Source organism: Rhinolophus sinicus, chromosome 17 (assembly GCF_057876585.1).
Source record: "Rhinolophus sinicus isolate RSI-liver-muscle chromosome 17, RSI-T2T, whole genome shotgun sequence".
In the NCBI taxonomy this organism is placed as follows: domain Eukaryota; kingdom Metazoa; phylum Chordata; class Mammalia; order Chiroptera; family Rhinolophidae; genus Rhinolophus; species Rhinolophus sinicus.
In genome coordinates, this window is record NC_142517.1 from 106936706 (window position 1) to 106960460 (window position 23755).

Genomic DNA, 23755 nt, shown 5'->3' on the forward strand with positions numbered 1-23755 from the left:
AGGTAAGCTGCAACTTGATTCAAAATTGTTTGAAAAATTAGAAGTGTATTCTGTCAATAGCAAAAAGTCTAGAATTAGGGGAGCTTCAGGATAGGTTGATCCAGTGGCTCAGTGATGTCATTTAGGACCTGGGTCTGTCCGTGTCTCAGTCCTACCATTCTTAGTATATTGACTGTGTCTTTGGACTAGATCCCTCAAGGTCACAATATACCTGCCAGCAAAAATAAAAGATGGAGAGACATGTTGCGTTGGTCATGTCCTGAGGGGCAGAACAAGAACACCTCTCCCCGAAACATGGTGTATAAATGCTTCCTTTTAGTCTAATGGGACTGTCTTAGATATTTGCTGATCTGTGGACAGAAACTTTCCCCAGGGGAATTCCATCTCCTAACTGATTAGCTTATTGAGTATCTGTCATAGAGAAAATATTTTCTTAAAGCACATGGGTGGATAGAAGAGGTGGGTTGCTCTTCTCTCCAAAATGTACATGTCCATTAGGAAGAAAAAAGAGGGGAGAATATGCTGGATATTTAAGCAATAGTGTTCATCACAAATATTTAAAAAATGCAATCTATTGAACTGGTGTCTATGAAAGAGGGAACAATTTTCTAAACTAGGCAATGACTCAATTCTTTTTTCTGACACTTCTACAAGTTCCAAATCACATACATAAAAGTATGCAATAGTGAAAATTTTAGATTGTGTTCCCCCAGTGAAATTGTTTATTCTTTATTTTAGGCCTCATAATGGGATTAATCATACGATATGCTACGGCACCAACTGATATTGAAAGTGGAACTGTGTATGATTGTGGAAAACTGGCCTTCAGTCCATCAACTCTGCTGATTAATATCACTGACCAAGTTTATGAATATGAATATAAGAGAGAAATAAGCCAGAACAACATCAATCCCCACCAAGGCAATGCTATCCTTGAAAAGGTAAGGATCGTATCTGGTCATAGGATTTTGTTTTCCAATATAAATAATTGCATCATATATTAGCCACCATGCATACTATAATATATTCACACACATATATATGTTCTTTTTCAACACTGCACTGGGGGTTAACATCTTGATATATTCTTATTGTAAGCCCAGTTGTCTGTATTTTTTACTAAAAGTTGGAAATGAATACTTTTTCATATAATTGTTTTGCAAGCCATAGTTACTTTAGGGAAAAAGATACTGTGTTTCCCTGAAAATTAGACCTAACTGGAAAATAAGCCCTAGCATGATTTTTCAGGATGACATCTGTGAACATAAGCAAAAGTTAATATAAGATCCAGTCTTATTTTTGGGGAAACATGGTAGTAGTTCAGCTGACTCTGCCTTTCATGATACTTGATTCAAGTTTTCACATGTGTGTTTTAAGCATCTATCTATCTATCTATCTATCTATCTATCTATCTATCTATCTATCTATCTATCTATCTATCTATCACCAGCTGGCTACTCCGTTCAAATTTCCCTGAAGTCAAAAGGGACATGGGGGAGGGATGAAACAGTGTGCATGCCTTGATCTAGGATGACTGGCGTTTGACTGTCAGCACAAAACACTGGCCACTTGGCTGTTTGTAAATACATTTACAATAGATCGATCTCAGTCGACCTTTATTCCATCAGTTTAGTTAGAGAATCCGTAGGTAGAAAAAAGAAAAAGTGTGAAGTGATTCATCTTTCAAAAATGGTTTTATTATTGCAAATTTGTGAACTGCTTTCAGGTATTAGAAGGAACACTTCCTTCTGCTCTCAGGACTCTGAGTCAGAAAACAGGTGAAGTTACCTTTTGTGGTGCCTTGTGTGTTACAGGTCAGTCTTTGGAATAAGTGAATTTGTGTTTAACAATACAAGTACATGCTAAGAACCAGAACTTCGTGTGACTTATTCCAGATCCACTTGGTTTGGGTCAGAGCTCATAACATCTTTGATATTATAGAAGTATATTTCATCACTTTCATCCTAAATGGATTTCGTTTTCTTTTAATATACACATTTTAATTTTGTTTCCATTTTGAGAGATTTGGGGGCAGGAAGGGAGATATTTGGTCTGCCATTTTTCCTCATTCAAGATGAGTAATTTTTAGTTGCTTTCTTTCCCCCACACATTATCTTTCACTAACACATTTCTGGATGAACTTCCTCCTAGTACTTGGTGAGGGCTCAGGAAAGTGAAACTAATTATAATATTTGCCTAAATCAAACAGTTAGGAAAGTAAATTGAAGCACACAAAAAGAAAATTAAATGACATATTTCTGAAATAAATAGGGGTAACTTCTAGATTTGCTGTTTTGGATGATCTCTTCCATGTCATTCTTTCTGTTCATAAGGATAATAGAAAATTATCTATGTTGAAATAAACAATTTTTTATAAAGAACTTCTTAGGAGCATAGGGTTTTAATTAAAACATGCACTTCAGTTTTTACTTTCTTTGGTTTAGTACCTGGACATAAACTAAGTATTGTCCTCTTTGCTTTTTATCTTTATCTAAATTTCTAAGCAGTATTGTTTCTGCAAACAATACTTGACTCCCAAAGATGCTGATAACGCTCGGTTCCTATAGCAATTTTGTTCTCTGTTAGGATTGCCAAAAAACACCTGATCAGAAATTTTGTTTCTGTATTACTGACCTATTGATTCCTTTATCAGCAGCCAAACTCCAGTGGTTGCTTTTGAAAAAGTAAGGCAAGAGATGAAGAGAGTATCTAAGTTGCTGGGGTCCTCTTGGTTTTTTTCATTGGATAGATTATGAGTTCTGCATATAAAATGTTTAATTGACCCTGAATGGCTCAAGTGTTTTCTAGATTAACTTCTAAATTATGTGACTCACTGAGTCACAATTAGCATTTGTTCCTCCAGACATCCAAGGCTGGCAATAGATGACTCAATACCCAGAGTACATCCTCCCCTCATTGTTGGTGGGGAAAGGGGCGTCCACTGGTATACTTACAATATTAGGTGACTTTAAGTGGAAAGGATCTGGTTTATAAATTGTCAGAGTATATATTAATGCACAATTTTTGTTGTTGCTTATGTGCCAGTGTTGGGGGACTCTAGTTAGTCTTTGAAAATAAAAAAAGCCGTAGTCTGTCTTCTTTAAGGGAATTTTCCACTGCATGCAACTATTCCTATCAATCAATCAATTAATCTGTGTCAGAGGCAAAAGGATTCCAAAACGGGTCCATTCATTGGAAGGCTTATAGGGAGCTAAAATAGAGTAATGGGAAGCATTGCTCCATTTTAGGACCAGCCAGATCTTCCATCCATGTTTAGTAAGTTTCTTGAATTTCCTAATCTTCAATTTTCTTGTTTGTAAAGTGATCAGACCCATTTTGTACGATCGTTTTAATGTTTAAACAAGATGCTGTGGATAAAGCGCCTAGCTGCCATGAGGCCCTGTACAGTGCACTCCTCACTGCGTCTGCTGCTGTCACCACGGCCATGGCTAAGACCACTGCCAATGGCAGTGCCAGCTGCCACACTGCCTAACACCAGTGCTGCCACAGCTGCTGCCAAATAATATCTGAGTGTTTACTATATGCCAGGGATTAACAAAATGACTGTTTGTTGTTTTATTTATGTAACGTCTGTTGGGAAGATGAGACCAATGTATAACATATGCCTACTTATAATTTAGTTCTAAATTGTATCCTGTGGACTATGCAAACTCGAAAACTTTACAGATTACTTATCACAGCTACTTGACCTGGTTAGGGAGGCTTCCTGCAGGAGGGGGCACTTGAGAAGGGCTTTGGAGGATGGACATGGCTTGGATCGGGCGTAGGAGTTGAGTTCAGACAGGTCACCGGCCAGGATGGATTGGAGGGTGAGGCTGGGAGGTGTGGTTTTCTGGGTGAGAAGGGAAGAAGGTTTCTCAGACTCTGGATCAACCAAACCTGCTTGGTATAGGAACAGTGTGAAGAGAACAATCTAAGATTCGTAGGTTTTAGACCTGGCAGAGAGAATATGAGAGTCCCAGGAGAGAGGTAAGAGAGGGAAAGATTTGAGGATAAGGATGGGTGAAAATGACCCTGGATCTGCATATAGTGATCATCTAATTTAGAGCAAGAAAGAAACCTGCCTTCTTTAAGTTGAGCCCAATCATTTCATTGATGAGTAAAATGAGGACCTAAGCACGAAAATCGATTGAAGTCAGTGGTTCCCAAACATGTCTGCAGTTTAGAGTCACTCGAAGCTTCAAAACATCCTGATGCTTCTGTCCTGCCCCTGGGGTTTGTGATTTTACTGATGTAAGGTGTGTTCTCATCCTTGGAACTTTAGAAGGTCACCAGGTGATTCTAATGGGAAGACAAGTGTGGGAACCAGTGATTTAAGGTCTGTGTTGTGTTCAGTCACCCCCACTGCTGTAGACTGACCAGCCCCTTTTACACACAAAGCATTTTTGCTTCAGTACCTCTATACATGTCATTCTTTTCGTCTGAAATGGTGTCACTCCTGCTTTTCAGATGTCAGGCTCCTTCTTACCTCTGGAATATTGGCCCAAAATGTCATCTCTTTTGAGAGGGCTTCCCCTGCGCTTTCCTCACTCTGTAGTGTCTCTCTCCTCTCTCTCTTTTTCCCTCTCCCTCTATTTTGTTTCAAAGTACTTAACACCATCTAAAAGTAGATATTTATTTTCTTGTTTATTAATTATTATTCTCGAATTGTTTATTGTCCACGGGCAGTAACCTTCACAGAGACAGTGACCATGCCTTTTTATTGACCAATATATCCTTAAAGCCTATCATAGCACCTAATGCATAATTGCTGCCTAATAAATAATATGTGAATAAATGGATGATGAGTGAAAGAGTCTGAAAGCTGGTTAGAGCGTATACAGCTAGAGTATTTGGAATTATCATCTGGGAGACGGTAGAATTATTTCAGGTGCTTAATGCTTGAAGAAACTAAGGTATTATCTAAGTTTAACTGTGTACATGCAGATAGTAAATTTATATCTGGAGAAATTACACTGTGAGTCCAGGGTCCCACGACTGCTCAGTGACAGCAGTGTACCCATTGCACTGTACCCTGAGTTCTGAGTGGTTAATCGTACCCCACACACTATGCTCCCAAGTGGCCTCGTGGACAGAGGGGCCGGGTACCTCGGGCTGAGGCCTGGGAAATGTCACAGTGAGACGGGTAGAAGGAGATGAGGACCAGAGCTACAAAGAGAGGAGGATGGTCAGAGCACAAAAAGAGGCCCCGCACAGTGGAATCACAGAAGCCACTGGTGCAGCCTCCCTGAGTCTTCTTCTTTGTGGCACAGATTAAAGAGAGTGTTTGGCCTTTGCTTCTAAAAGTTACAGGATAAATAAATGAGTTTTACTCTTAGTTAGAAGACTGTAGTTTAGAGAGTTGGATGAAATTCCTGACTTCAGAGTTGGAAAGGCTGGAGTGAATTATTGTGCAATGTAATTGCCTCCTGGAAGATTTGTAAGAGCACGTGTATTTCTGGGATGGTTAGGTATTGATGTGCTCTGAAACAGAGTCAGGCTTGATGGCTCCCTGAATCTCCAGTTTTATACCAAAAAGAAAGTATAAAACTGGAAAATATGAGAGCTGTTCGTATTTATATAAGCAACAGTATATTGTGCTTTTATGTCACATGTAAACATACTAAAATTTCAGGAAATATATGCCCAGCTTGTTGTGTTCATGCTCAATTCAGATAAAAATATAGAAAAGAAAAAATATATTTTCACTTAAAGATTGGTGAAAACAGTACTTTTCTATACATTATGAGCAGCTGATGATTTCAAAACAACCTTCTGAGAGAAGAAAACTAGATCTTGTTGATTTGTATTTATCCAGTCAGTGTTTCCAACATCATTTGTCAAATTGTTCTGTGGGTGCAAGATATCCTTAACTAGTTTTAACTGAATGGGACCTATATTCTATTACATAATGGCTTTACAAACATTAATTTGTAGTGTAATATTTAAGTGTACCAAAATGTCCACTAAGCATTTCTGAATTTCATATCAATAGGAAGTTTAAATCTTGCTTTTGAAATGCAGGTGATCAAAGAACTTTCTCCATCATTCATTCATTCTCTCAACATAAATGAACTGAGTGAGTCCCTATCAGTTTTAGTTCTGAAATAAGGAATGGTCTCAAGGAGTTTATTAGTAAGTCAGGGGGAAACACAGCATTTGAATAAAGGAATTAATATACCATAAGGCAGGTATCAAAGGAGTGGGTCAAGTACCGCTTGAATTATCTTGTTAGGGTGAGAAGAAATATTTTAAGGAAGGATAGTTGTTTGGCTCTGGTGGTGGTGTTGTATGTGGTGTATGGAGGTGGGAGAGACATTACAAGCACAGGGAAAAGTATGATATGGAGGTGGTAAATAGGATGGAGAATACTGCGAGAAAGAAAAGCATTTTTAATTGGTTGAAGTATGGAAGACGAGTGAAGCATAAGGCTAGAGATAAGGGCAGAGCTTAGTTATGGAAGCCCTTGAATGCCAGGTGAAGCAGTGCCCACCCTGTCTGTAGTCAGTGGAAGAGTAATGGTGACAAAATTAAAGGGATATTCAGGCTGCCATGTACATGGTAGAGAGTGAAAGTAAGGAGACAGATGAGGCCTGCGCTTGGCTGGTTACCAAGGGGCAGATGGAATAGAAGCAAGGAAGGAAGATGCTGTAGAGTTTGGTCCAATTGTGCCAAAGAGAAAGACAGAACAGCTTACTCTGCTACCATGGTCTTGTGGGTTCACAGAAGGTGGTGGGGCAGAAATGGGGAAGTTAGAAGTTAGGGGAAGAAGCTGGTTTGGAGGGGGAAAATCACAAGTATTGTTTAAAACTGATGAATGAATGAATCTGTCTCATCATTAATTTATTTATCATTGACTTAGCCAATTACGTTTGTGCCACATTGAGTTGGAAGGGTCAGCAGTTCATTTGCCTAGAAAGGTCTTTGCAGACACAGTAAATTTTCAAAAAGTTGTCAGCACAGTTAAATTTATACTTCCCGTCACTCATAAATCAGTTGACTGTAATGTAAAAAGCCAAAGGAAACTACCCAGTGAAATTTTTGCTTCACTTCCTGTGTGACAAGTGACACTATCACTTGGTAAGGGAAGTTATTTTGGAGTAAGTAACACTGCTGAGTAATCTGTCCTGGCTATTGTTTCAATAAAGAGAATCACCAGTCTGCAAACATGTCACACAGAAGATATTATCAATTTTGTTGACAATATTGTATATTTTAGAGATATTTTAAGGAAGTCTTCAGTCAATAGTAATCATATGACTTTTAAAAATAATTTTGTATTTGCAGCATTAAAACATCAGTGTCTTAATTTTTTTCTCACTGTCCAACTTTTTTTAATGATATTTTGACTTTTTGTGGTCCAGGGTCTTAATTCTCATATGTTTATTTGTAAACTAAGTTTGTTTTTTTCCAGTTTCTCCCTTTGCATGACTATTCTGGTTGCAGAGGCCAGAGGGCAAAGCTCTTCTGGTAACAGGAACAGTTTGACCAGGAGTCATTGGACCACAAGATAAATGTGTACAGTTAACACTGGGACCCTTTTGGGAAGGATAAAGAAAAGATAGAAAAGACATTTCCTCTAAAACTGTTCTAGGCACACTGAGAGAAGCAAGCATCACGAAAAAGCAGCACTTGGGATTTGTAGAAACATTTGTAGGATACCATCAATTATTCCTCCCCTCTACAGAGAATAGGGATTTGTGATTTATGTTTCTCTATCATGACAAGTCTTGGCTCTTACTACTGAGATGGTCCTGGGGAATCTCAAGTTCGGCAGTGAGGGGGGTGAGGCTATAGGGATAGACTTAGCTACTTCCGTTCTAAAGCTTAGTTAAGAGATCTGTTGTTAATAAAGAAACTTAACATTTCTTAAATTTGTTTTAGTTGTTTTCTTCCACCTTTGTTCAACTGTCTTTATAGAAAGTTGGTTTGAGAAATGATTTCAGAATGTCTCAAGACTCTAAGTATCCCTCTGCCTTTCTTTTGTTATAAATGTATCCCCCCCCCAGTTTTATTGAGATATAACTGACATATAAGATTGTATTAGTTTAAGATGTACAACATAATGATTCAATGTATGTATATATCATGAAATGATGACCACAGTAAGTTTAGTTAACATTCATCACTTTACATAGTTACAAACTTTTTTCTTGTGATGAGAACTTTTAAGATCTATTCTCTTAGCAACTTTAAAATATACGGTACAGTATTATTAACTATCATCACCATGCTGTACATTATATCCCCAGGACTTGTTTACCTTATAACTGGAAGTTTGTATCTTTTGACTTCATTCATCCATTTTCCCCCACCCCTCACCTCTCACCTCTGTCAACCACCAATCTATTATGTTACCATGCATTTATTTCAGATTCAAAATAAATAAGATCATATAGTATTTGTCTTTATCTTATTTTACTTAGCATAATGTCCTCAAGGTCTATCCATACTGTTGCAAATGGCAGAATTTCTTTTTTTCAGCTGAACAATATTCCGTTGTATATCTTTGGATTTCTTTACCCATTTATTTATCCATTTATCTCTTTATCCATCGATGGACACTTAGGTTATTTTCATATTTTGGCTATTGTAAATAATGCTGTCATGAACATGGGGGTACAGATATATCTTTGAGATCCTAATTTCAATTCCTTTGGATACATACTCAGAAGTAGAATTGCTGGGTCGTAAGATAGTTTTATTGTTAATTTTTACAGGAACTTCCATACTATTTCCCATAATGGCTGCATCAATTTACATTCCCACCAGCAGTGCACAAACGCTCATTTTTCTTCACATCCTTGTCAACGCTTGTTATTTCTTGTCTTTTCAATATGAGCCACCCTGACATGTGTGAGGTGATGTCTCATTGTGGTTTGATTTGCATTTCCCTGATGATTAGTTCCATTTGGTTTTAATTTAGTCATTGAACAAAATGGATTTTCTTCATTCATGTAGTCATTCAGCAAATGTTTTTTATTGGGCGTTCATCATATTCCAGGCACTTGTTCTAAGTGCTGGCAGTACACCAGTGAACAAAACAAAGTCCTTGCTCTCATGGAGCTTAGCTTCTACGGGAGAGATAGACAAGGGAGAGTCCGGCACAAGCATTTATAATCCAGTGTCAGGTAGAGATATGTGCCACGAGGAAAAGGTAGCAAAATGAGAGAATGAATAAATGTATTAGATATGTCCTGCAAGGAAGGCCGCCCTGAAAAAGGTACAAGGGGAGCTAAGGTCTGAATGGAGAATGAGCCGCGCAGAGATCTACAAGAAGAGAATTTCAAAGCAGAGGGCAAAACTAAGTAACATTAGATGTCTTTGGTTTCTGTAGGTCATTTTTTTCCTTGCCAGCTCTTTGCTATATTTTTCAATATTCAACATCATTTTTGCCTATACAAAAAATTGAGGAAAAATTGTATCAGTCACAGTCGAGAAGGGTGGGGGAGAGGGAGAGAGACGACGATTTGGAATGGGGAGTGAAAGTGCAGAAGATGCAGAAAGAGCAGGACCACCGTACAGGCTGGCGGGCTCTGTGGAGGCCCCTGGCCATTGGCAGGGTGGCCTTCAGAAGGCACAGGCCAGACACCATGGAGTTGTTCTTTGCCGTCTCTTTGCCTATAACTTGGAACACCCCAAACTGCGGGATGAAGAATTGCCCTGGACAGCGTTCCTTCACCAGATACTTCTGGGAGAGTTTGGGGTAAGCCCCTGCCACCTAGATTCCATCTCGACAGTGCTGTGGACACAGCACCCAGAACTTCTGACCAGTGGACAGAGGACTGTTCTTTCTTTCTTCACACATCATCACTCAGGACTTGTGTTCTTGGAAACCCACCACTGGAACATTCATTGGGTCAGGGATTGAATTCCAACCAGTCCTTTAATTTTATTTCTTAACAGAAAACCTAGCTACTCAAAGTAATGTAAGGGCTGTTGGTGACAGTGGTCTCTCAGAGTGACATGTGATTTGAGCACAAAGTGTGCTGATGTGTCTCACACTCACGCTTGGTTGGAAAAGGAAGAGTCATGTGAAAGCATATGTGTAGGTTGAACGCTGGCATTGGTGCTCTTTCTGACATGACAGAACTTGATAAGAGGAGAGTGCTATGGGAGTAAAGGAGATGGCTTCTCAGATTCCTGGCATCAAGTCCTGGAAAATGTCCCAGACCACCATAGGCAGAAAGAACTGGAATGCCCCCACCCATGTCCCAATCACTCCTGCCTCCTGACTGTAGCCTAATCTTGGATCATCATAGGTCACTAAGAACATGATGGTGGTTCTGGGCCATATGTAGAAACCCAGGACTTCATCCATCTAACAACCCATTTGTCCAACTCCAGAGGGAGAGAGGAAGAGACATTTCCCATCAGACTCTTCAATCTGAGAAGATGAAACAGAATGGATCTTTCAGCTCTTTTCCCCTTTGCTTTGTTCCCTCTAAAACATTAAATGGTGGCAAGAGAGCACATTTATCATCGCTGGTCTCCAATGCGTAGTTATACAAGGTTTCATCTGACTGCATTTCCCGGCTTTTCCCTAAGGTCATGAAGAAACGCCTCATTCACAGCTGATTCAACCTGAGGGTGGGATGCACCTTGGCCTGCACAGGAGGGGTGGACCCATCAGAAGGGTTGGAGCCATCAGGGAGCAATGCATTTACCTGGCTTGTCTCCTGTTGCCATTTAAGCCCGTCTTGGGTTGGTGGGTCCCCCAGATGCTCCTCCCAGATCTATTTCTGATGTAAGACTAACTGGATACTGTCGGATTCATGGATATCTGCCTCATGTAGGGGTGTGTGCAGCAAGAACATCCCGCATTTGTAGGTTCTCTTCACCTTTCTTTTTGACTGTTGCATGATGAGTTCCCAGAAAAGTGGACTCGGAGTTGGAGTGTAGCAGGCAGGATGGATAAGTGCCCATGAGATCAGTGCCTTATGAACGGATGAGTGGTGAAGCCTGAGCAGGGTAAGGGCGAAGTTAGGCTGTGATGCAGGTTAACTAAGTCCTTGGGGAGCTCTGGAATTAGAAGGCTCTTCAGAGTCATCCCAGTTGTACTGAGATTGCCTGTCGTCTAAAATATCCTGTCATTCTGTCTGTGGGCGTGGGCTATTCTGGAAAGGGGGTGACGTTGGATGAGGTGGTTCTTTGCAGTATTGGCAGTCCCTGAAGGGGCTAACAGCACTCCTAGCAGCCGGGGCGACAAGACCTTCTTCATTCAAGGCTCAGTATTTAACAAATGACCCTTGCAGGGGAGGAGAAACCTTTTTTCCTACCTGTGTAGGTTCTAGACTAGGGTCCCTGTAATGAAAGGTTGACAAGAGGAAAATGAACAGAAGTTTATTGACATGTTCATTTCATATACACACGAGAGAAATCTAGGGACTGAGTAATCCCCAGAAGTGGCTTAGAATTCAGCCTTAAATTCCATCTTCAAATAAAACAAAGAAAGGTGTGGGTGTGGTAAATTTTAGGAAGGTGACCGGGAAAAGTACAGTAAATAGGGTAAGATTGTTATGCAAATTTAAGTCTGTACATTCTCCATTGATGAAATTCTTTTTTTATTTTATTTTTTATTAGTTTCAAGTGTACAAAGCAACATAATAGTTAGACATTTAAATCTCTCATAAAGTGATAACCCACCCCTCAATCTACTACCCCTCTGACATCTTATATATAATAGCTGTTACAATACCATCAAGTATCTTCCCTGTGTTGTACTCCACATCCTGTGACCATATATACCTATATATTCAGTTATAGTTGACATTCAATATTATTCTACTTTAGCTCTTCAGGTGTATAGCACATTGGTCAGGCATCCACATAGTCTATGATGTGATCTTCCTAACAAGTCCAGTGCCCATCTGGACTTACATGATCTTTACACCATTGTTCTGTATTATTAATTTGTATTTCTTAATGCCTTCACCTTTTTCACCCTGTCCCCCAACACCCTCACATCTATCATCCTGAAAGATCTAGTACCTATCTGACACCATACATAGTTATTACATGTTGCTGACTACATTCCTTACACTATACCCTACATCCCCATGGCTACTGTATAACACCCAATTTGTTCTTCTTAATCCTGTCCACTGTCACCCGTCCTTAACCTCCCTCCCATCTTAAGGAAATCCTTCTAAGAATCCTTGTAATACTGGTTTGGTGGTGATGAACTCCCGAGGTTTTTCCTTCTCTGGGAAGCTCCTTACCTGTCCTTCAACTATAAATGACAGCCTTGCTGGGTAGAGCAATCTTGGTTGTATGTTGTTGCTTTTCATCACTCGGAATATTTCCTGCCACTCCCTTCTGGCCTGCAAAGTTTCTGTTGAGAAATCATCTGACAGTCTGATGGGGACTCCCTTGTAGGTAACTAACTGCTTTTCTCTTGCTGCTTTTAAGATTCTCTCCTTGCCTTTAACCTTTGTCATTTTAATTAGGATGTGCCTTGGTGTTGGCCTCTTCGGGTTTATCTTGTTTGGGACTCTCTGTGCTTCCTGGGCTTGTATGTCTATTTCCTTCACCAGGTTAGGGAGTTTTCTGTCATTATTTCTTCAAATAGGTTTTCAATTCCTTGCTCTATCTCTTCTCCTTCTGGTACCCCTATAATGTGGAAGTTGGTGTGCTTGATATTGTCCTGGAGGCCCCTTAAACTCTCCTCAATTTTTTGGATTCTTTTTTTCTTTTTGCTGTTCTGTTTGGGTGTTTTGTACTATCTTCTACATCACTGGTTGGTTCCTCTGAATCTACTGTTGATTCCATGTAATATATTCTTCAGTTCTGTTATTGTATCCTTTATTTCTGACTGGTTCTTTTTTATGGTTTCCATCTCCATTTTTATGACTCCTATCTCTCTGTTGAAGTTCTCCTTGAGATCATTGAGCGTTCTTATAACCAGTGTTTGCAATTCTGTGTCTGATAGATTGCTTATCTCCGTTTCACTTAGTTCTTTTTCTGGAGCTTTGTTCTATTTTTTTATGTGGGCCATGTTTCTTTGTCTCCCCATTTTGGTTGCCTCCCTGTATTTGTTTCTATGTATTAGGTAGGGCTGTTATGCCTCCCGTTCTTAGTAGAATGGCCTTATGTAGTAGGTGTGCCGTGAGGTTCAGTGGCGCAGTCTTTTTGGTCACCTGAGCCACGTGCTCCAGGTATGTCCCTGTGTGGGTTGTCTGTGCCCTACTCCTGTAGTTGAGCCTTGTTTGATAATTGCACATCAATGAGAGGGACTGACCCTTGGGCTCACTAGTTGTGAGGACTGGCCTTGACTACAAGGAAAGAGTTGTGGTTCAGGGGCTGATCTTACAGAGCAGGATCTGCCTCAGCAGGACTCTGGTGCCTTCTTAATCTGCCTCTTGGGTGTGTCATACTTGGAGATGGCTAGGTGGTGCTCTGGCTTGTTTTGAAGTTGTCCACTGGGAATGCCAGCCCCAGGACCACCTTGGAGGGGATCCACTGTAGGTCTACTTCAGCCACAGCCAGTGCCCCAGCCGGAGCCACCCAGAGGAAGCCAGAAAGAAATTCGCAGATGGCTGCCACCCGGGCTGTGCTTGGAAGCACCTTGAGAGGCCAAGCTGCGAACCAAGGCCGGCTGCCGCTAGTGCCATCTTAGGGCTGCTCAGCCAGAGGTACAGGACACGCTCAAGCCAGATGTTGCTTATTTGGGTTCCTCAAAAGTCTGCCCCTTGAGTCTAGGCAGGCAGTCTGTATGAAAAAGCCATCAAAAGCAGCCTGGATGTGCCCAAAGGTTGGGCTGGGCCGGGTCTCAAATCACCAGGGCGGGGCAAACGAACAGCAATACTCAGATATGGTGGCTGCATGTGACCACACACTGGGAAGGGGGGATGGCTCAACAAAGAAACAATGGCCTCTGCCAGCTCCCCTTTCCAGGAGAAAGCTGCCTCTCCCTCTTCCGTCGCAAGCCAGACAACTCAATTCCCCACCATGTGTCCTTGCCACCTCTCCAGCCGCTGCCCCAGCGCTGGAGCTCAGAGCGAGTGATTCCGTTGGTGGGTAAGTCCCTTTAAAAGGGGCACCTGTGAGTGCAGCTGCACTCTGTCTCACTGAGTCACAATCTCTGCTGGTCTTTACAACCAGAAATTATGGGGACTTCTCTCCCCAGCACTGGAACCCCGGGTGCAGTGGGGCTAGTATCTCTTGCTCTTCTCTGGGATGGGGAGGGACCCCCCACAGCTGAAATAGCCCTCCCGATCTTTAATGGTCACATACGATTGTGGGACCAGCCCATTCTGCATCTCTGACCGTCATACCAGTCTGGAGGTGGCTTCTTCTGCGCGTCCTTAGTTAAAAGGCTTCAGTTCAGCCTGCTTTTAGGCAATGCTCAATAATCGTTGTTTTGTAGATTAGTTATAATTTTGATGTGATTGTGAGAGAAGGTAAATGCAGGGTTTACCTAGTGCACCATCTTGGTTGTCCTTTTAATTCAACCAAGTGAATATTCTGTTTTCCTATACCTTCCAGGGGCTGGAAACATGTATATAGGTTATGTGTCCAAGCATAGTACCCAAATGATGAGTTAATACATAATTGGTGTCAAATGACACTGGAACGGGCTTGTCCCAGCTCTTAAGCGCTGATTATCAAATATCCAGGAGTTCTGCAAGCCAATTGTTAAACCGTTGGCAGCTTGAAGTGGGTCTTGGTGGAATTATTTACACCGCAGAAATTGTCAAGTGCTACAAATCAGAGCTTGTGGGCATTTTTTTTCCTCCAAAGAGTTAAATTACTAGCACGACTGACTATATGTCCATATAATTGCATTTTTAAGAGAATTGGAAATATGCAAACACCTCATTTTCACTTCACCACAAAGTCCTTTTCCACATGGTGATTGTCTTAAAATTCTACTGTTAGAGCTTCATATCTTTAGCTTAACTTCTGACTACCTCTAAGGTGATATAGGGAAGTATATAAGGTTTTTGTCTGATTTTGTTCGAGCAGCGATAACAAAAACACCATAGCCTGAGTGACAAACAAGAACCATTTATTTCTTACAGTTCTAGAGGCTGGAATGTCCAAGATCAAGGAACCAGCAATTTAGGGTCTGGTGAGAGCAAGCTTCCTGGTTCAAGTGTACTTGGCTGTCTTCCCACTGTGTCCTTACATGGTGGAAAGAATGAGAGATCTCTCTGGCAGGGCCGGTGGGAGGTTTTTCATTAGGGCACTAATTGCCTTCAGGAGGGCTCTACCCCATGACCTAGTCAGTTCCTAAAAACCTCACCTTCTAATACCAACACCTTGGGGGTTGGATTTCAACATGAATTTGTAGGCAGCCCAAATATTCAGTCCGTTGTAGTTCTGCAATTAAATCTATGGCTGAATCCTATCTCTGCCACTTCTAACATTGAGACATCAGACAAGTTAACTTTTCTTTATCTGTAAAACAGGGATTAGTGATACCCACTTTACAGGGGTGCTTTTCAAAATACATGAGAAAAAATTACGGTCGGTGTTAGGTGTGCTGTGACTATGACTCTGTTTCCTTAACATCTGCCCTTGACAGGCATGGATTTCCCCCTTGGGAAGCAGTTTGAGATGGGTATGATGAAGGAAGTTTGGTGGCATTTTTTAAAGCACCATTTTAAGGTGCATGCACCATTTGCAAAACACACCATTTTAATTTTAAATCAGGATGTTTAGCATTGACTTTTTGCTGATTTCAGCACCTCCCCTTCACTCCAACCCCCTCAAGCATGCCTGCAGTGACTGTGTCCTTGCTGACTCAGCTCTTCCCTGTCTGAGTTCCCCAGGCCAGCTGCTCCCTGCTGAGAACTGTGAGGGGAAGCTGCAGGGCCCTTCAAAGTTCAGGCCCCAAAAGATAATGCAAACTCAGACAAATTGTAAGGCAATAAAGAAACTGTGGGACTGTAATGCTTCTATATATTTGGAGGGTTAGAAAGCAGTTTCTTTTGTCTTTTAGCTAGAGATTGGCCAAGATTAAGATCAATTCCAGATTGGGGGAAATTCCCTCTTGATGCACAGGTTTTCAGTTGTATTGGAATATTTTTCCTTTTGCAATTCTTACCTGGGTGCTAAGGTATAAATGCTCTTGGTGAGATGGGGGACCATGCCCTTCTCACACCTACCTGTTATTTTCTCTTGCTCTGCTGATATTGAATCAATCTTAGAATAGAATCCTACCTACTGTCATGTCAATGCCATAGCTAGTGGGGGAAGTTGGTGACTCATGCAATGAATGGCAGACCCACAAGGGACCAGCAGCCAAACCAAGTTATATGTAGTCAGTTAAAAGGCCAGGAGTCCGGGTGTCTAGGGTCAGATGCAGGAAACCATATGATTTGTTGATTTGTCCTTCAAATTGAGATTCTAGAGAGTAAAGGTGGCCCCAATGAATAATTAGGGCAGGACAACAGGCATTACTTGAAACTGTCCTGGTCAAATCAGGATGTGTGGTTACCTTTCAAAGAGTCACAAAGGTAACAAAGGTGAGTTTGTGCATCAAGAATCTTATGCAGAAACGGGAGACTTCCTCACTGTCAGTGATTAGGTGCTGTGGCTATAAGCTGGAAACCGTAGGTGGCCTTTATGTATTTGCAGCTAATGAGGACACATCCAGCAGTGAAGGGGGTGACCTGAACCCACAGGTGGATGGCAGGTGGACTATTGCAGTTAAGAGGGCAGGCCCTGGAACCATGGTACTTGGATCAAATCCTACCTACCAGCTGTGTGGTGTTGGGTGAGATAATTAACCCCCTATGTTTCAATTTCCCCACTTGTAAAACCAAGTATCCTAACTACCTCGTAGGACCATTGTGAGTTGTAAATGAGAAAATACATGTAAAGCACTTGGAATAGTTTCTGGCTCATAGTAAATGTTCAAAATATATTAACTGTTAGTTCTATCATTATTGTTATCAACAAAGCAGTGGGCTCACAATTAGAAACCAGGTTTGAGGCTGAATCTTACTACTTACAAGGTACGTGACTTCGGGCAAATCACTTAACACCCTGAGCCTTGGTTCTAGCTCTGTAAAAATGGGGTATTCATAATACTTCAAAGGATTTTGTGAAGAAAAAAATGAAAGACTATGTCTGAAGGCACTTTTAAAACTGTAACAGCCTTATGGGAATGTCAGTTGTTATTTTTATTCTTAATTAATATTATGATGAATTGGCAAGTGGTACCAGTCCGTAGGTGAGGAGGACAGACCGTGAACTTCAGCCCTGACTAAATTATGACTGTGCATTCCCTTTTCCAAGGTAGTTTGTTATTTACAAAAATTTTCCCTATGGATTTATCCCTTTCCGTCTCACCATTATCCCAGGAGGTGAACAGATAGTGCCCCATATCTCCGAGTAGAAAACTGAAGCTCTGAAAGCTGACATGACTTGCTTATGATTGATCCGTGGCAGAACTAGTCTTAGGACCAGGTCTTCTGACTCAGATTCAGTGTTCTTTTCACAACCCCATGCTGCCAAATTAAATATTTAGAATTATAGAAATGTTTTGTTCTCAATTTCCTACTTAATTTTGCCTGGAATTATAGGTACTACCTCTACCTCCAATGAAATACCAGTGATTATATCTGTCACTTTTGCTTGTATAATATTCACAGTAGTGTATTTCTAACTTCTGGAATTTTAATTACTTGAAAAGTAATCATAGTTGCGTGATATAATATTCTCAAATTTCTCAGTGATAAGTTATGATTATTAAATTTTCTCTACATTGTTCTCCTTTTACTGTTTCTCTGTAGTTTAGTTCTGTTTCTGTAAACTTCAGTGCAAAATGTATATACTGGGGGTGCCAAAAACATGTATACACATGACTTGTATTCATTTTTTGTGACGGTGTATATTGAGTATTCCAATTTTAATACAGTTTTTTCCTTTCTTAAAATGTGTATATTAAAATGTGTATACACTTTTTGGCACCCTCTGTATTTCAGTGATCCCCTATTTTGAAGCATTAACATGCACAATACCAAGTATTCTAATTGGGAGGACTATCGTCAGCCTCCCAGTAATTTTTTAAAACAATGAAAATAACAGTAAATTTGGACATGGCATGAGTTAACCATTTAACAAACATTAATTGCTCACATGACTGATTCTGTACCAGGCCCTTTCAGATATTTTATCAAACTGAAAAGTCATAACAATCAGGGGCTTCAATTCTTAATTTTTCATCATATATTATTTATCTCCTTTTATCCCTTAATTTTTAAAAGGTTCCATTCCATTTCAGATGTTCGTAATTCTTTGTCACTTAAAAGATATCTGTGGTTTTATTAGTGATTTTATTGCATTTGTGGTATAACTACCTATATGGTCACTTTATAAAATGTTCATTTGAGAAGGACAGGGAAGTTTATGTTTTGTGTTTTTTTGAAGGAAGAATTCAAATAACCCCACAACATTATGTAGCCACTGTAAATTCTGTTAAATTTCTATCCAGTCTTTCTACATACATTTTTTTTCTATGTACTATAAATCAGGTGGTCTCAAAAACTTTGTAACTTGTTTTATTAATTTGTTATCATGCCCTAAACCTTTCCTCAGGCTTTAAAAAATGCAAGGTGATGAGTTTAAACATACTTGATTTTTTAATTGTTCCTCAATTTCAACTAGTATAATGTTTTAGTGAATACCTACCTGTATAAAGCTTTTCCTATGTTTTGAATTATTAACTATGCTAGCTATTGGATAACAGATATCAAATATTTATTAAACTAAATGTTTTATGAATCTTTGAAAAAACACTGGACAGTGACAGAAGAGCTAACCAAAATCAGTGGGAAAAGGATAAACTACCAAATACCTGTGGGTATTCCTGGGACAATTTGCTATCCATATGGAAGAAAAAAAAATTATATTTCCATTTCACATCATCTAACAAATAAACTTGGGATGGATTAAAAACTTAACTGTAAACAGCCAATTATAAACTGTTTGGAGAATATATATTATGACATCAGGATAGGGAAAGATTTTTTTAAAAAGTTACCAAAAGCTGAAATCATAAGGTAAAAATAGAATAAATTTTACTATATTGAATAAACCCCTTTTTCATGAAAAAGACACTATTAACAAAGTTAAGACAGTTAAAAGTTTAAAGAGGCGAGAGAATAGAAGAATATACTTGAAATGTAAATAACCAAAACAGAATAGTAGGCAGATCTTATGAAGACCTAATCAATGAGAAACGAGAAACAGTTATACCAGGTAAGACGTACAAAAATAGTGAATCTTTTGTATATTTTTGAAATATCATGAAAGGCCAATAAACAAGGAAAATACGCTCATCTCATTAGTAATGGGACATGCAAAGTACACCATAATGTGATATCAGTTCATACTTATTTGACTGGCAAACATTAGAAATTTGTCAATATTAAGTGTTGGCTAGAATGTGGGGAGCTGCTCTTCTACTCCCTCTCCTGTGAGAGGGTAGATTTGTGCAGCCACTTTAAAGTAATTTGGCAACACCGACTAAAGTTGAAGATTCGTACATCTTACCATCCAGTAGTTCTACCTTATGTATTTTCTACTTCTAGAGAAACTTTCACAAATATGCAAAAACTTCAGCACAAGAATATCCTTTGCATTATTTTAATAATAGCATAGCAAGGAAAATAACCCAACTGCCCTATTTCTCTTGTTGAAAAGGGGGGAAAAACAAGAATGATACATTAATCTCATAGAAAGCTATACAGCAGTGTAACTGCATGGACAAGATCTACATGTATTAATGTAGATACATCTTAAAACAATGTTGAATGTAAAAAAAAAAGGATAAAAAAGAATATTGGTAAATTTCTGTAAAATTTCAAAAACACAAATAATACTAATTATTGCTTATGGGTGCATATATATAAAGTACAAGAATACAGCCGTGGATAGCAAGAATGCTTTCTAACTTCAGGGTATCACTTATTTCTGCCAAGGAGTAGAAGGAGCGTCTTCAACTGTGACACATCATTTAAAACTTGTTGGAAACAAAATTAAGAACATAACTATAGTAAAAGAGAAACAGCTCTGGTTTAGGATTTATAAGTTCAGTGGTGCCTCTGAGTGCCCTGGTGACCTTTTCATGTTCCTTGAAATTTCTAGGGGACAGTATTAGGTTAGGGTTACAATCAGTTTTTAGCACAAGAACCCTTCACTTCAAAGAAAATCTGAAAACCCTGCATAGTATGTGAAATAGGTGAAATCAAAACTGCTTGGGCAGAAACTAGAGGGTGGAGCCAGGCTGGGTGCCAGTGGGATTGGTAGTCCCCACTTCTTATCACCAGCACCCCCTCCACAGAGTCTGGGGATTGGCAGAGATCATTTTGTAAACCCATGCATGGGTGACCTCCAAGGCGTCTTCTCTCTCTGACAGTCTGTGTGACTGGCAACAAGGGCTCTGTAGGAAACACCTGGAGAAATAGAAGAATGCTTTTTCCCATGAAAAACCATCTCTTCATGTGGCCATTCCACAGATTTGAATGTTGAGAACAGGCTATCTCCCCCCTTTTAAAAAACATTAATTTGTTATCTTTTTGGTGCTCATATCACTTCCTTACCTCCCTAAACATATACCCTCACCATTCTATGTCCTCATCTGCTTTCCAGCCTCCTTTTCTGTGGCCTTTGGCCTTGTATTTCCCCTTGCTTTCCTTCATTGCTTCATTTCATCCAAGAGCCATTTATCAGAATCCTGACAGAGCCTGCTACTCAGCCTCCCAGTCAATGGGCCCAGAGCCCCCTGCTTTCACACTCCTTAACCCTCAGGACCCACTTCTTGGTTGAAATCCATTGAGAAGGATCAACAACCACTTCCTAATTATAAAATCCAGAGGACGTCTCCTCTAACTCGTCCAGTCATTGACATCAGGATGGGGTACATGGAGCCAGCTGCTGCTCAGTCAGCCAGGTCCAAAAATACAGGCTAACTTTGGGCTTTTTCATTCTCATATTCTCTCTCTCTCTCTCTCTCTCTCTCTCTCTCCCTATATATATATATATATATATATATATATATATATATATATATATATGTATGTATATATATGTATATATATGTATATGTATACATATATATATATATATATGTATACATATACATATATATGTGTATATATTGAATTTCAGATAAATCATAAATAATTGGGAAAAAGTGTATCCCAAACACAGTACAACACTTTTTATTCTGAAAAAGTATTGTTTATCTGAAGTTCCAATGTATGTATTATAACTGTGTGTGCTGTATTTTCTTTGCTGACTCTGCAGCCCTGAAGCTGAAGGAGGGAGCACTGCCCTCACACTGCGCTTCTCCCTGGCTTCGTGTGACGCTGACCTTCACCCCCCTCCTCCCTCTGACTGCTCCTTCACTGTCTCTCTCCACAGCAGTACCACTTCTTCCGCCCCAACTCTGACCCTGATCCTTGTCTCTTTTCCATGACACTCGCTCCATCTATACCCGTCAAATCCTTTGTTCATTGCTGACAATTCTGGATCATTCTTTGGCCCTGAACTTTTCACCAAGCACATATTTCCAAGTGTCTCACAGACGAATCAGACTCGGTGAGCGGAGGACTCAATTAGTCCTGAGCTGTTCTGACCCCTCTTACCTCTGTCAGGGCAGCTCCTCCCCAATCATATTCCCTCTGTCATGCACCCAGGTGCAAAAACATAGGTTTCTTCTGGGGCTTTTTGCTTTCACCTCTCATATTTCCCCCGCAAGCCCTGATACTCCTCCCTGCCATATGCCTGGCTTGTTCTGAGTAAACACCTGTTAAATGAATGAATGTCTTCTGGGTTTGTTTTTTCCTTGCCACTCTGTTACAGCCACCTTCACTCACATTTCCATTACCATATGCTCATTTTGGTAGCTGCAGCCTGGCAGTGGTTTCCCTTCATCCAGGACAATCTTGAGGCCCCTCCAAACAAATTTACCTGAGACATCTTTTTTTAAAGAAAGAGAATGCCTTTAATTTATTTTTTGAATAGATACTACATTTAGGTGGCTCAAGGTTCAAAAGGTATAAAAGGGTATGTTGGGATCTTGAAAGGGTCATTCAATATCATCTCACTGCCGACCTGATTCTGTAACTAGTTGAGACATAGATACAGGAGTGAGAAAGATGGAGATCAAAAGCTAGGTAACATAGGGAGGCGTGGTCTTTAAGCTGCCTTACTCATCTTTCACTCAGGAATTAGAAAGACTTATACATCCAGCCCCAGACCCAGCTGGACAGCATGGGCCTTCCCTCTGGGCTCTGCTCTAGTAAAAGCTTAGAGCTGGGAGGGGCCAGGGGCATGCACTTCCAGCCAGCAGGCTGGCTCCAGCACGGAGAGAGAGGGGGCCGAGCAGCTCACACTCAATTCCTTTTCTCCAGCTCACCGATCAGACTAGTCACTGTGGTTCCTGGGGAAAGTGGGCCGGGTCAGGAGTGTTAAGTCCTGCACAGCACTCCCCAGCTGTGTGCTGACGGTTACAGGTGAACCACCAGGGTGTCAGTCCCTTCATTCTCGGGTCCAGGATGGTCAGAGCCCCAGTCTCCTTTCAACCTTGACTAGTCTCATGAGAACCCTAATTTCCCCAAAGTTTACCCCAATGACTCAATGTAATCAGTTTCTGTATGTGACATAATGGCAAAAATGCTGGGATGCACCCCTCTAAGTCGTGGCCATCTCTGTATCTATAATATAATCTATAAGGGGAAAGAAAGGCACCCTCTCACTTATCACACACAGAAAATCCCTCCTGCACCACGTTCTCCTCCCTAACCTATCGGGAGGCCACCAATAGTGTGTATATATATATATATATATACACAAGTAAATTATATACACCCCCTTTTTTACACAAATCATGGACTAGGCCAAAGGCTTTCACAAATTACCATTAAATCTCAATGACAACACAGTAAATGTTTATTTCTTGCTCATGTCCCAATCCAGTGTGGCCTTTGGGCCAGTGAGGGGAGCACCACAGTTTTTTTTCAGGAGCCATTATTCATCCCATCATCCTTTAATCTGCTGGCTTTACTGGTCCCTAGGGATTTGGGGCCTCTGCCAGATGCTCTCAGAGAGACAATAAAAGCAGGAAAAGAGGAAGCAGTGAGGATCTAGGGGGTTTTTAGGGAGTGGGCTTGGAAATGATTTATGTTTCTTCTATCCACATTCTGTTGGCCAGACCTCTGTCATGTGACCACAAGGAAATGCAGTCTAGGTATCTGGCCAGAACCAAAGGAAGTAGGGTGTGGGAGCCCATCGCAGTTTTTGTTACTTGTGCGGGACATACTGTTCTACATCTTGCTCTTTTGATTTGACAACAAATTTTAGTAACTATCTGTTCATGAATAGTTTTCTCAGACTTTCTAACAGTTGCATGGTACTCAATTTTACAGAGTATATCACAATTTATTTAAGTGGTCCATGGTTCTATCATCCTCCATGCTTTCTTTTCTACCATCCTTTCATCTGCAATGAATACGCTTGTCCTTATGTCATTCCACACGTATGCAAGCATACCTTCAGGAAAAGTTCTCAGAGGAGGTGTTGCTGAATCAAATGGTGTGGACATTTAACATTTTCATACCTCTCGCTAGATTAGCCCAGTAAAAGGTTATATAGACTTGTATTCCCAAAAGCCATTTTATTGTTTAATCCTGTTTGTGTAAAATATTTCTACTTTTCTGCATGTTTGAATGGATATAGTTTAATCCATGTCCACTAGGTCAGAGAGGTTCATAGTCTGGGTGGTGTCCACATGCTGGGC

The 23755-nt window shown here is 40.3% G+C and overlaps 1 protein-coding gene across 1 annotated transcript in view; it reads left to right on the forward strand.

Moving 5' to 3' along the window:
• The window catches only part of SLC9A9 (solute carrier family 9 member A9), a 572969-nt gene that overhangs the window by 15267 nt on the left and 533947 nt on the right, over positions 1 to 23755 (forward strand). Inside the window, exon 2 of the mRNA XM_074334001.2 lies at positions 739 to 941. Coding sequence (XP_074190102.2) covers positions 739 to 941 — 203 coding nt within the window. The remainder of the gene's footprint in view (positions 1 to 738; positions 942 to 23755) is intronic.